Source organism: Curcuma longa, chromosome 11 (genome assembly GCF_044706935.1).
Source record: "Curcuma longa cultivar G26 ecotype Majalengka, Jawa Barat chromosome 11, ITB_CL_G26_1.1, whole genome shotgun sequence".
Taxonomy (NCBI): domain Eukaryota; kingdom Viridiplantae; phylum Streptophyta; class Magnoliopsida; order Zingiberales; family Zingiberaceae; genus Curcuma; species Curcuma longa.
Genome location: NC_133871.1, coordinates 2,515,053 through 2,528,785, shown reverse-complemented (window position 1 = coordinate 2,528,785; position 13,733 = coordinate 2,515,053). Strand labels below are relative to the sequence as shown.

Below are 13,733 nucleotides of genomic sequence, written 5' to 3'. Positions count from 1 at the left end.
CAACTCAGATTCCAGTTCCGTTTCCTCCTCCCTGCCAAGTTCCGTTTCCTCCTCCCTGTTGATCTAAAGAAAACTTATGATCCGTGCCCTAGCATTTAGCTTAGCCCTAATCACACTCTACCGCGATTCCTCCGATCACAATCTTCACCGATCGATCTCCCAAATCGATCTGTAAACTCCATCAAATTCAGAAATCCAACACAACAGCAACAACCCAAATTAAACAAGATCTCACCTTGGTCCCTTTTCTCGCTGGCGAAGGAGGCGACAACTCTCTGGGCTGTGAACAGTGAGATCCAGAGCGCGAAGACGGCAACGGTCGGGGGCTCGGGGCGATCGCGGGGAAGGGAGATGCGGCGTGAGTAGGCAGGGGAGAGGAGAGGTTGTCCGTTTGTTCACGAACCCTAGCGTGACGACGGCAGGCGGCTCTGCTTCATGGAGAACGACGACGGAGAATCACCGTGGTCGTCGCTCAAGGAGAATGCCAGAAGGGAGAGTTGCGGCAGAGGGAGACCTCACGCCGATTGCGATTTCGGGCGGAAGAAGAAAGGAAATGCTGCGTCGCGAAGGGGAAGAGGAATCGCGATCGGTTGGGAAAAAAAAGGAAGAATCGCTGCAGAGGAAAGAAGCCGAATCGCGGTTCGGGAGAGGAAAAGTTGCGGCTTTACAAATTCCTAACGGGTTAACGGGTTTTAAACCCGAATTCCATTAATCCTATTTTTTCCCCCGTATTTTACAAAGACTGGGCCATGGCCCAGCTTGGCCCACCAGTAGCTCCGCCACTGATCGTGGTCGTCGCTCAAGGAGAAGGCCAGAAGGGAGAGTTGCGGCAGAGGGAGACCTCACGCCGATTGTGATTTCGGGCGGAAGAAGAAAAGGAAATGATGTGTCGCGAAGGGGAAGAGGAATCGCAATCGGTTGGGAAAAAAAAGGAAGAATTGCTGCAGGGGAAAGAAGTCGAATCGCGGTTCGGGAGAGGAAAAGTTGCGGCTTTACAAATTCCTAACAGGTTAACGGGTTTTAAACCCGAATTCCATTAATCCTATTTTTTCTCGTATTTTACAAAGACTGGGCCATGGCCCAGCTTGGCCCACCAGTAGCTCCGCCACTGCCCCTTTGCACACCGGAACACAACCTCCTTCCTCATTCACACGAAGGAGCTCAATGGGATCTCTCCTTTAATCTTGTCGTGCTTCACCATGTCGGGTCCCCCCCAGTCCTATAGTAAATCTGTCCCTGGCCCAATATCGTTGTCGGAGATGTTAGAGAGCAGGGTGAACGTCCAGGATGCGCAGATAGTGCAGCTAGAGGAGGAGAATCCGATGGCAAAGAAGTGATTTTTCTTGACAGAGAGGGAGGTCGGCGAGCTCAAGCGGCTGTTGGAGTACATCAAATGCGTTGTGAAGTTATTCCAAAATGTTGAATTGAAAATTACAAGCAACTTATATGTTTAGATGGCTTTGAGCTAATAATCTCATGTTGTCATGCTGATATAGTTGTTCGAATCAAGCATGTGGGTTGTTCGAGCTTGAGTGGGGCATCGATGGTCGTATGTTGAGCACTCTCGTGTACGAGATGGGCCAAATGTTTTTCGAACTTAAGTGGGAAGTCAGTAGTCGAATGATCTCAAATGGTCTTGAGTGCCACAAGTTTCAAGTGAATGTCGAATGCTCAAGTTGGTCATCGAGTAGTCAAGTACTTTCGAGTGAACACGTTGTTCGACTATTGAGTCAGCCTAGTTAAGAGAGCGACATTGACTGCTGAGTTCAAGTGGGAACTTGAGAAGTTGAATCAGGAAAATGAAACGTGGAGGTTTGCATTTGATGCAGTTTCCTTAAAATAGATTTGTCTCTCCGACTGTACTTTGAGATCACGTTTGGACATCTATTTTTCAAGATATAACGTGAAGATCATGCAAACAATCAAACATTGGTTGTTCGTGACGAACTGAATTAATACTCGAACGCTCTCACGGGATAGATGTCGAGCAAAATACAGGACAAAGAGAAGATGAGGGGAAAGAAGGTGGAAGATTCTTGTGTCTCTTGCTAAATCATTGTTAGAACCTCCCATTGTGAAAACATAATTGTTTGTTAGCTAATAGTAGATGCGATGCCCTTAAATTGTCCTGTCATTTGTGTAAACATTTATATTTCTCATCCAAAATTATCCCTGATATAACTCAATTTGTTTTTTATCATAAATATATCTGATTTTGTAAGAAGTTCTATTTTTTTAATTCTCTTTGAAGTGGTTTTACTTTTTTTTTTCACATAGATGATCTTTAAAAAATATTCCATATTATTTCACTAGATCATTAAATATCATATGCTTAACCTTCAATTTTTTCACTGGTCCATTGGGTTGTTCCTTGTGAAAGCATGTCGATTCTACTATCGCGAGATGAAAGAGTCGGCGGGATCACTCCTCTAATCTCGCCATGCTTCATCACATCGGTGGTCCTCGACGCCCCAAAGCTCTCCTCGTCAAGCGAGGGCCTTGTTGACACGGTCAAGAAGTGGGGCGTCCATGCGTATGACTCGATGAAGGGCCTAATCCACCTGTGGTGGGCTAGTGGCGAGTGGGAGGACGACGATGACAATGAGGAACCGACAACAATGTCGAGTGGAAGCGGTGTGGAGGAGCACCTGGAGGTGGAACGTCGGTTACACAACGTAAACTGATTTGAGATGGTGTACCCTGGCAACGACTCCCATGGCTTGGTATTGCCGCCGACATCGAAGATGTTGGAGAGCTGGGTGAACGTCCAAGGAACGTAGATAGCACAGCTGGAGGAGGAGAATTGTTCCGATTGAGAAGTGCGTCTGGACACGTCACCGGACCTTCCTCGCCATAGGAGTTGAACAGTGAGGGGAGCGGAGGTCGACGGGAGCGTCAGGGTCTTCAAGACCTGCGAACACAGAAAACGTGAGTAGGAAGGCCAGGGGGGTGCCCTGGCGCGACCACTCCGACGCTCAAGTCAGGGATATCGGGAGGAAGAAGATGAACAGTAAGCTTGAGCGTTGAGGAGAGGAGAAGTTGAGAGCCCTACCTACTGAAGGGAGTGGTCGTTTTAAGGAGAGATGAGCGTGTACCTGTCACGTCACCATTAAGAGGATATCCCATCATGATTAATGAAGTGTCAGGGACAATCAAGTTCCCTGTCCCATCGCCGGTAAGTAGTCATCTTGTCATGGCCCATGCGGGTGTCAGAAGGATGGCGGTAATAAATGGGGGTGTGGGCTTGTCAGAGTCATGATGGAATATGTCAGGGCACTGTGGGGCGATCCGGCGATTCGGCTTGATAGGAGGTTTGAAGGGCAAGGGCGGTGGCCGGCTGGCGATCCGGCCACTCAGTGACTTGACAGCGCACCACACATAACAGACGGAGCAGTGCAGAGCAGGGCACGCAGAGCCTGCGACGGTGCCTCTGGCACATGCGTGGCTCGCGCAGACAGCGCACCACGCATAGCAGACGGAGCAGTGCAGAGCAGGGCATGCAGAGCCTGCGACGGTGCCTCTGGCACATGCGTGGCTCGCGCAGACAGCGCACCACGCATAGCAGACGGAGCAGCGCAGAGCAGGGCAGGACATGGCCGAATGGGGGCATGAGATGGCCGAATGGGGACATGGCCGAATAAGGACATGGCCGAGCCGAATGAGGACATGGCCGAGCCGAATGAGGACATGACCGAATGGGGACATGAGATGGCCGAGCCGAATGAGGACATGGCCGAATGGGGACATGAGATGGCCGAGCCGAATGAGGACATGGCCGAATGGAGGATTCGGTCGATGGGCGAACCGAATGAGGACATGGCCGAATGGAGGATTCGGTCGATGGGCGAACCGAATGAAAGAGTGATTCGGCCACTCCCTTGTCCCGAATCGAATGGGGAGGCCATTCGATAGCTCAGGCTGAAGGCCGAATGGGATGTCATTCAATGGCTTCCTCGAACGAGTAGAGAGAGAGAGCACTTGGTCAACCAAGCCTAAAGATGTCGTCTATGGACCTTTGAGTGAGACTCGGATCGGACTCGAGTAGAACCAAAAGGACCCTATGGGTTATTCCTGTAACAAGAACCTATGCCAAAGGATCATTAATTTTTATTGATGGAGAGGGAGCTAGGTTGGCGAGCTCCAGAGGCATGAAGTACGTCAATTGCATGCGTCGTGAAAGAAGCCACCAGGAATGACAACGATGGTATTGGTAGCAACAAATGTGAGAACGAGAACATCGGTGATGTCATCATGGAATGCTCCTGCAAGAGTTCCAATGCTGCAATGGTTGAATCATGAGTTCGTTCTTTCACTAAGTGCATAGTTATTTGTTTTATAATCTAGATATAAAACTCTTATTAGTTTCGAAGGTTCCATGAAAACTTTTTATCAAAGTAAATCTGATAATTTTTTTTGAGATAATACTCTTTTATAATGATCAATTATAATTTATTAATTTATTTTCTTATAGATGATTATAAGATCGACTATGTGAGATTGTTAGACGATGGAGTCCAACCTTTTTATTGCAAAGTTCAAAGTTCGAACGGATGAACCATACTCATGAACTTTTGAAATCCATATACATACAATAATGCATAGCTCAATGTTGAAACCTTCTTGAGCTAGAAGTCTCACGTCGCCTTTATAAATACGTCATGCTTTCATGTTTTTTACAAAATTTGGATTAAGAAAATAAAAAATCATGTTTTTTTGGTTTTTTTATTATTTTCCTTTCTAAATCTCCAATTAACTTGTTATTTATTTCATAAATATTTACTGAAGTCAATACTAGATTGGATAAATACATTTAAAAAGATTTTATCCTAATATAAAGATGTCAATTTGGATTAATTAGATTGGATCAAAATAAAAATATTATAAAAAATTTCAATTCAAATTCGATTTGAATTGGAACTAAATTTGAATCTGAACTCGAATAATCTGACTCACTTAAATAATTTGATCGATCAAATTTTTTTAAAATTATTTTCTTTGATAATTTTTCGATTCTATCTTAATATTTCATAGTTATTATACTAACATGATGATATTGATATACATAAAATATCTTATTTTTTTAAATAAAATTTAATTTAATTTTAATAAAATTCTTAAATTAAGATATCCGACCGAACCCAATTCAAAAACTCCCCATTTGAATTCAATATGAATTCAAAAATTTCAATCCTAATATAATAGTTTTTTCAGATTGACTGGATCGACGGTCCGATTCATTTTTACACTCGGATACACTTAAATTCAGAAACTTAATTGCTCTATCTGATCCCATCGTACGGTTTTTGTAGATTATTATGCGGAAATAAACGGTCAGGATCCTTCGCACGCCCAACCTTTCTTTTCCCTTTCCCGTCGACATCCTCCTCTCGGCTCGAATCAGTAGCGTGTTCCCTCCGCCACACACTCGCGGCGGCGATGTGTCCAAAGGCCGCCCTCAGCCACCGCCACCACCTTCCGCCGCCGTGCTGCCCTTAAAGCCTTAGCACGGGCATACGCTTCAAATGATGCTGAGATCCGTGCATCTCCCGTTAGGATTCGTCGTCTCGCCTTTTCTCCGATGCGGTCATCGCCTCTGTAATCCCTCCTCCCTCCCTTCGACTGCCTCCTTCAAATTCGAGATTTCCGCAGCTCCTCAAAGGTCATTTGTTTCCGCTCCTTGTCCCCGTTCGACCAGTGTCTTCGGAGCCTTTCGTATGTCTTCCGGTGGGCCAAACACCAACCCCGATGTTGATGCTGCTCCCGTGGCAGCGGTGGCTCCGCCTGTGGTAAGTTTAGGGGAGATTTCGTTCATTAGGTGGAATATTTGAGGTTGATTTTATTGGCTGTATATTGTTCATTAAATACTTCTTCGACTTATAAACACCCATTTTTTTAAAAACCTTATGTTAGAACCAGAATATAATCCTCATGCTATTGTTAGAACTTAGAAGCCTGTATCGCTGCTATAAAAAACGAAGTGGATCAAATTTAAATGGAGTATAATGCAGGTTGATTGATTGATAATTCTCAAATGGAACTTTCGGAAGTTCCTTATATCTTTTTTTTTCCTCTTGGAGTTTTAGTCTAGCATAATGATGATTATCGGTTGCTACTTAATTATTGTAGTTGCAAACGCCCAAAATTCGCTTCTGTCATTCGTGTGGAAATCCAACCAAGCAAGTTGTTCCAGATGGAGAGGAGAAGATGAGAGCTGTTTGCACAGTGTGCAACAAAATTCACTATGAAAATCCCAAAATGGTACTACTACGTTTCTGATATAGTATTGCACTGTTGCATCAGTTATTTAATGGTGGGATGTTTTATTTGTTGCACAATTTATTAAAAATGAGATTCTTTTGTTGCTCACGCATGATTATCTTTTTTTTCAACAAATAAAAAATAAAAATTCTTCACTCTATTTTAGATTCATCAATTGTATTTATAATCTTTGAGTATGCATGGCGCTTGGATGGTGTTTTGCCAATTCATAAGTCGATGAAGGTTCCAATATGCAGGTGTCTTACACCTAGTTAGCTTAACCATCCCAAAGATCAAAGGCTTAAATTCTAACAAATTTATGGTGCATTTATATATGATGATCATGCATGCAGGTAATTATACTCAACAATGACATGCAGCTTGACTTTGGTTCTAGTAAATATTCCTTTAGTTTCACCTTTCCTATAATAATGAATGTCCATGACTGAGAAATGTTTCATCCAAATAATGGTGCTCATTCCAATGAGACACATTTGGAACCAATAAACTCAGGTAAGTTCCTCTATCCTATCCTTTTCCTTCTTATTGTTGGATATCTCTCTACCAAATCAAATTCTCTCTTGGTAGATTCCTCAGACAATCCAGCATGTTCATGTTGATTTCCCCCAGCTAACCTCACCTAGTGGGATAAAACTTGGTTGTTGTTGTTGGAGTTTTGCAAAGAATTTCTGAACACAAAAGGAAACAGATTTGATATCATTTTATTGAGTAGTTGTCCTAAATCCTTGTTTGAAGTAATCTCCCCTTCAATTGATATTCTTTCATGAAAATGTTACTAATGTCAAGGAACATGCAATTGCATGATCATTTTTTTTTAAAGGCACTATTACAACTAAACATACACTAAGAGGACATAGAGCCGAGGCATGAGTACACACCTAGGATATGTTAGGTGCACACAACCATAATATCACAGAATATATATGCAACATGGTTACTTGCTAGATGATACATGAAGCCACATCAGTGCACTACTTGAAATCATATATTAGTAGTCAGCCCTTCTAAGAAAAAAAATTCAACCACATCACCACAATAAGTTATATGATCTCATAAATTTGTACAACTCAAATGATGCAATAGTCATCCTCATCACGCGAATCATGACATGAAGGTTTAGTCCTTAGACATCCTTTCTTTCTCTTCTTCTATCTTGCAATGAATCATGGAGGAAATACCATGGCATTAGCTGCTACGAGAAACATTTATCCAAAGGGCTAAACAGAAGATGTAGAAAGATAAAAAGATTATATATTTTTTAGAAGTGTGTTTTACCCTGACTTCTAAGGCTCTTAAAACTAGAGCTTAGGCACACTCAACACTGTGTGAAACCCACATCATACTATTGAACTGAAGGCATTTAATTTTTAAAGTGTTGGCTACTTTCAGTAAATGAATTGCAAATGATATTGGAAACCTAAACTTGCATGGTCCTAGTGGTACTCGACAGTTGGTATTGAAAATCTAAGCCTGTAATGGCATTGGTGGTACTGACATTGAGTTTGGATACAGGTAGGAGGTGTCACAGTTCTGTTGGGATTGATAACCATATGAAACCTCATAAGTCTAGTTCTTGATAGGACGTGACTCATGAGTATGATGAGCTTCTACCCGACTCTATCTTGGCTAGACCCGCTCATATGCTAGTCATGAGCTTGCTTTGACTAATTTGGGAACCCTATTGCCATCACGAGTAGCCTTGAAGGGAATAAGTTATCCAAAAAGCTGCTACGAGTTGCTGAAGGACAGTGTTATTCATTGTAGTACTCATGTTATTGATGCCCATATTATTGATCATCATCAGTGAAACAACAGGGTTTTGGACATGTTGGCCTTGAACTGAGTCTATACTCTTGGTTAGACCAGTGACTGTGCTTGCTTCTATTAAGTGGAATTGAATCAAATCCTAAACCTTTCTCATCTTCCTCTCTGAGGCTGGAAACACTGGAAACAAGAAGCCATCCAGTCATGTGATACTTGAAATCTGGTGTATTCCTATGCATGGTGTTTGATATGGCCACTGTCCGAAATATCTGAACACTAGTGATGGCTATGCTTGTTGAATTGACCTTCAGATCTCTTTCTGCAGGACTTTGCAGTACCAAATTTTCTTAAAGAAAGTATGTCTGTGTTACTTAAACTTTTACTTGTTTGAAAGCTTTGGAGCTTTTATAATGCGTTTTCTTGCATGATCACTGATGCAAAAAATTTGGCCAATCTAATTGACTTCATCAGGTAGCTCTTTCAGGCATAAAAAATCCCTTCAATTTGCGTTTTTCATTGATAGAAGAAGCCATAAAAAAATCCAAGAGTTGGATACCCCATTCTCATACAAAAAATGGAACTATTTAAATCTCTGAGTGATGTCTTTCATTTGCAGTTGTTTCATATTTGATATTGACGCTGACTTTAATTCTGTTGCATGAATCAACTGTTTTCTCCAGTTGAGATCTTCCTTATGCATTTCTTGTTTAACATAATTGTTAACGTACACGTCTACTGACCAAAGTATGTTGCATGACTTATCATTTTAGTGATTGCGTCTTTCAGGTTGTTGGTTGCCTTGTAGAGCACAACGACAAAGTTTTGCTGTGTAGAAGGAAGATTGAACCATCTTATGGCCTCTGGTACTTATCTTATATTCTTCCCTTACTTCTCAGAGCATTTGGTCCTTATACTCTTTTTACTTGCTGTTGTACCTTCAGTGTAAGAAACACTTCTACTTTGTTCTATATTTACCCTTCCAAATGTGCTGTTGATTTGAGGATAATTTAACTTAGATGACACACATCCATCTTTTAATATATTAATCATACAACAATAATATTAAAATGCATGAAGCAAACAAAACTAAGTAAATATCATGAGAACACTAATTCTGAGAAACTTGTAGGAGTATGGACCCTTGTGGAGTTGAACTGGAAATATTATGAGAGCATTTCCACCTCCAATCCAGAAGCATGATGCACTATGAAACAGAATATTGAACAACAACAGCAACACACAAAGAAGCTGTTTTCACTGATTTACTTATGCAGATTGCTAGCTGGCCCTTTGCACTGTCGATTTGTCAACTTGTGCTTGGAATTGAGGTTCTCTGCTACTGTGTGAAGGATGGATTTTTTTGGATAAAATACTGATATCTTTTGTTGAATTATTATTAGTTCTTTCCTTCTTCTATTGACTTGGAGCTGTGGGGTTGTTAAGAATACCCAACAACCTCACATATGCATATAGAGCTGTATTCTCATCCAACTATATCTGCTACTAAGTCTGCCTCGATTGCATTTCCACATTTATGCATCCACTGGTTCACTAGAGAGCATTGCACAACAACTTTATCCCCAAAACCCACACAACTACCCAATCTCTATGGCCTATGGCACCACTAATATTGAACTTGTTAGTACCAACTACCTAGCCAAAATACTTGAGATGAAATTAATAGTTCATCCGTGATAAACTATAAACCTTCTCTATTGTTCCATAATTCTTCATGTGGACTAAAATAGTGTGTCAAAATCTATCTCACTTAAAGCCTGATGTATTCCTCCTCATTTATTATCCAACTCACCCAATATCAACCATAACGGGTTGCATATGAGGCCCAACAATGGCTCCATGATAGAAATGCAATCATTTCCAAATATCTCACTCATATAGGATATTATCTACTTTGGCACAGAATTGTCACAACTCAACCCAATGAGAGCACAAGCTTTACCTCTTTAAGCTCAATCACTGATCCAAACTACTCAAGTGTATTTAGTAATAGCCAACTCATTTGAGTCCTATAAACTCCTGTTATCCAAGTCATGATGTGTAACTAAACTAGAGTGTTATAATCTCCTTCAATTAAAGTTGGTGCTTTTGCCATTATCCAGTGCAACTGTGGTACTCTAAAATTCTTCCATTGGCAAGATGTGAGTCCCAAGACAGCATCGTCTCACATTGATAGCCCTTTCCAAACATCTGTTCGTCCAGGATAAGGTTCGCACTAGTACCATGATATCATGACTTACCTAAATGAGAAACTGATCTATTGCCTTATTAGGTTCAAGCATTGGCCCAAAATGTGTAACACAAGTGAACACAAGTCACTCTTCTAAGCATATAAATCTCTTTCATTAGCCTACAACTTGTTGTGTGGGCTTTGTACAAGCTATTTGGAGATCTTAAGCTAACTCCACACATTTTATTGTTTCACCTTCACCATGCCCTAGCCTAAGCAAGTTTTTTTTACTGATGCCCTGCTTGTAAACTTCATTCAAGTATGACACATGCTTCGCTTGGTGCTTTTTTTTTTCACCGAGATGTTCAATGACAAGTGGATGCAAGAATGTATATAAGGAAACTTCTTGATGAAAGAAAGTTTGCAATGACTTTAGCCAAGAAGGTCTGTGGATCTACTATAGCTAGGGAAATCCAATTTGGAGAGCGAGGCTCCATAACTCTTGGTCTGAAGGTTGCTGGTTCAGATTATTTGTTGGATGAGCTTGTTGGCCTGTAGGTTGCTGCCTTTTGCTCGTGGCACTCTTTGCTAAGCTTCCAAGTCTAGCTGGTTCTGTAATTCAATCAGATGGTTCCTTTCTTGCTCCCATTGATGCCAAGGTTACAAGTTAAACCTTATGACCTTATGGTGTTATGACCCGAATTGGCCTTCCCGATGCCATGTAGGATCTAATTGGGTTAGGATCTCAGAACCTATAGCCTCTATGTTTTTCACCATTCCTAAGTAATGTTTCCATATTTTGATCCTGACAATCTTGACTCAATGAACTATACTTATCTTTATATGGATGTTAAAGCTAGACATTAATGAAATATACAAAAGTCATTTTTTTCATACTGTACTATGTAAGAAGTACAAAAATCATTTACACACTGTAGCACTTTGCAGTCCTATGATTTGATTCTGTCGATCCCTCACCATTCCATTACCAATTAGCTCAAGCATACAATGTGTGCAATGAAACTTAATATGAGAACCAATTGGTCTAACTATTAATGTTCATTTCGGCAGGACACTTCCGGCAGGTTTCTTGGAGATAGGTGAGTCTGCTGCAGAAGGAGCAGCTAGAGAAACTTTGGAAGAAGCATGTGCTGAAGTTGAAGTTCTTTCTCCATTTGCTCAGTTAGACATTCCTCGGATTGGCCAAGTGAGATAGCATAGTTATTCGGTAATTCCGGTATGATATGGCATTTGTGTTTTCTTGGTAATGAAGCAGTTGCCCGGTCTCATATGCAGTACAGAGTTACATTATTTTCCGAGCAAGATTAAAGACACCTCACTTCTCACCTGGCCCCGAGTCACTTGAGTGTAAACTATTTGCATTGGACGACATACCATTTGATTCTCTAGCATTTTCCTCGATCATTGTCACATTGAAGATGGTAAGTGAAACTTCTCTTTAGTATATAATTCGACCTAATCTTCTATTTCACTTATCTTCCCGTAATTAAACGCACAAGTGTTTGAACCAGTTTGCCTATATATGATCTTTGATCTATGTGGCTGCAGTATATCAAAGATATCGCAACTGGAGCCCTGAAGTTTCACTACTGCACCATTAATAAGAGGTAATTCCTATACCGAATTGTTCGAGGATGCGATCCGCTATAAAACACAATACTGCGATTGGCAAAACCGACCATCAATTATTTCTATTTGACTTTATGATTTTTTTTTGCAAGAGCTGAAAAGTGAGATAAGATACTTGGAACTATATATATAGCGAATCCTAAATAATTGAAGAACTAACCACTGATATCATGCGTTTAACAGACCAGGTGCAAGTCCATCTGATCTGCGAGGTTTCGATGTCGATTACCACTTGCATTCGTAGGATGATGATTGTGTAAACTGGAGTAAGGATCAGTTCTTCATTCATATTTTGATTCGAGGTGGGTCTCCCATTGATATCTTGCATTGGTAAGTTGTTCAAGATTTGTCATACGAGACACTACTTGCTTTAGTGATATCATTAATGTGAAGTTTGTGAGATTCATACATGATTTCTTCTTTTTATTATCTTCTATTTTTCAGCGTGAATGGGATAATAAAGATGATATTTGCCATTCTTTTTTTTTTGTAAAATAATAATGAAACGTCTCCCTCTTTCTAATGCACTCTTATTTCAAATATTTATTTTTATTTTTTCTGTGAACAGATTGAAACATATCTCAATTTATGGGTAAGTAATTAGCAGAAAATTAAAAGGGCATTATTTTGTATTCATATAGTCAAATAGTGCCTTTTTTATTTATATTATAAAAAACACATTTCTTTTAAATTTTATTAAAATAATATTTAATTTATAATGTAATTTTTGAGATTTAAAATGAGCAAAAATTAAAAGGACGTCTGTCATTTATAAAATCATTCCGTTTTATCAAATGTGTGTCTTATTTAAACTATTTAAAATATTTTTGTATTATCTACTCATACAAATAAAATTAAAATAGTATAAAATTACCGTTCTAGTTTTTAGAATAGTGATTTTATATGATTTTGATTTTGAATTTTAATTTAATTAAAATAATATTTTAACAAGTAAAATCAACGATGAAAGTGAACAAATAATATAAGAATAAGATAGTTAAATGAGATCTCCTTGTAAACTTTAATTGAAAATGGCAATGGAATGTTTTTAAGGTGGACATTATTCCATTTAAAATTGTATAATTTTGAAACAGTTTGGATTAAATTTATTACAAGATGAAGTGTGAAGGGGGAAGCGCATATTTTATTATTAAATTATGAATGAAACGCTATTTTGATAAGTTTTAAAAGAAGGTATTTTTTTGAAAATATAAATAATTAGGGACAATTTGATTTGCTATTTATAATAATTTATCCTTGTGTAGTAACTATTTTAAAAATTAATGCTACAAATTTATTATTTTTCATATTTTAAATGCTATTCTAAAATATTTAATAAATATAACATCAAAAAACAATTAGTAAAAATCCATTATAATCACAAAATATCTAAATTTTAAAATAATATATGTTTTAAATAAAATTTTAAAATGATAAATATGTAAAATATCATATTTGTAATTTAAGATTATATGCGCAATTTCGCTTTATTAAAAACATATAATTTACCTTTCACACTGAAATATACCACAAATCAAATATTTATAAATCCCACCTATCAAATATTTCACTTTTAAATATTATAATTAAATATCTCAATAAATAAATATTTATAAGTTTCATTATTATTTTATTAATTTATATTTAAATAAACTTATTTATAATTTTTAATTTTAATTAAATATTAAATAAAATTAATTTAATAATATTATTTTATTATAAAACATTTGAAATCACCGGGCAAAACTCTTTGCCCGGTGATTTGAAATCACCCTCCAATGGGGGATATTTGGTGCATGGGGATATTTCTCTAAATATCCCCTCCAAATATCCCCCATTGTGGATGCCCTTA

At 39.0% G+C, this 13,733-nt stretch overlaps 1 protein-coding gene across 1 annotated transcript; it reads left to right on the top strand.

Moving 5' to 3' along the window:
* The first annotated feature begins 5,413 nt into the window (after positions 1-5,413).
* Positions 5,414-12,287, top strand: LOC141840505 (nudix hydrolase 23, chloroplastic-like). The gene is made up of 7 exons (XM_074728506.1): positions 5,414-5,786; positions 6,127-6,258; positions 8,830-8,906; positions 11,303-11,438; positions 11,533-11,673; positions 11,801-11,859; positions 12,065-12,287. Exons 1-7 carry the CDS (start codon positions 5,523-5,525, stop codon positions 12,123-12,125), a joined length of 870 nt encoding a protein of 289 aa, XP_074584607.1. The 5' UTR covers positions 5,414-5,522; the 3' UTR covers positions 12,126-12,287.
* Positions 12,288-13,733: the final 1,446 nt, after the last annotated feature.

Excerpts from the sequence above, each read along its gene's own strand:
- LOC141840505 (XM_074728506.1), top strand. The coding sequence starts at position 5,523 with ATGATGCTGAGATCCGTGCATCTCCCGTTAGGATTCGTCGTCTCGCCT. Across the intron at positions 5,787-6,126 it reads CAGCGGTGGCTCCGCCTGTG|TTGCAAACGCCCAAAATTCG; the intron begins GTAAGTTTAGGG and ends TAATTATTGTAG. Across the intron at positions 11,674-11,800 it reads TCATTGTCACATTGAAGATG|TATATCAAAGATATCGCAAC; the intron begins GTAAGTGAAACT and ends ATGTGGCTGCAG.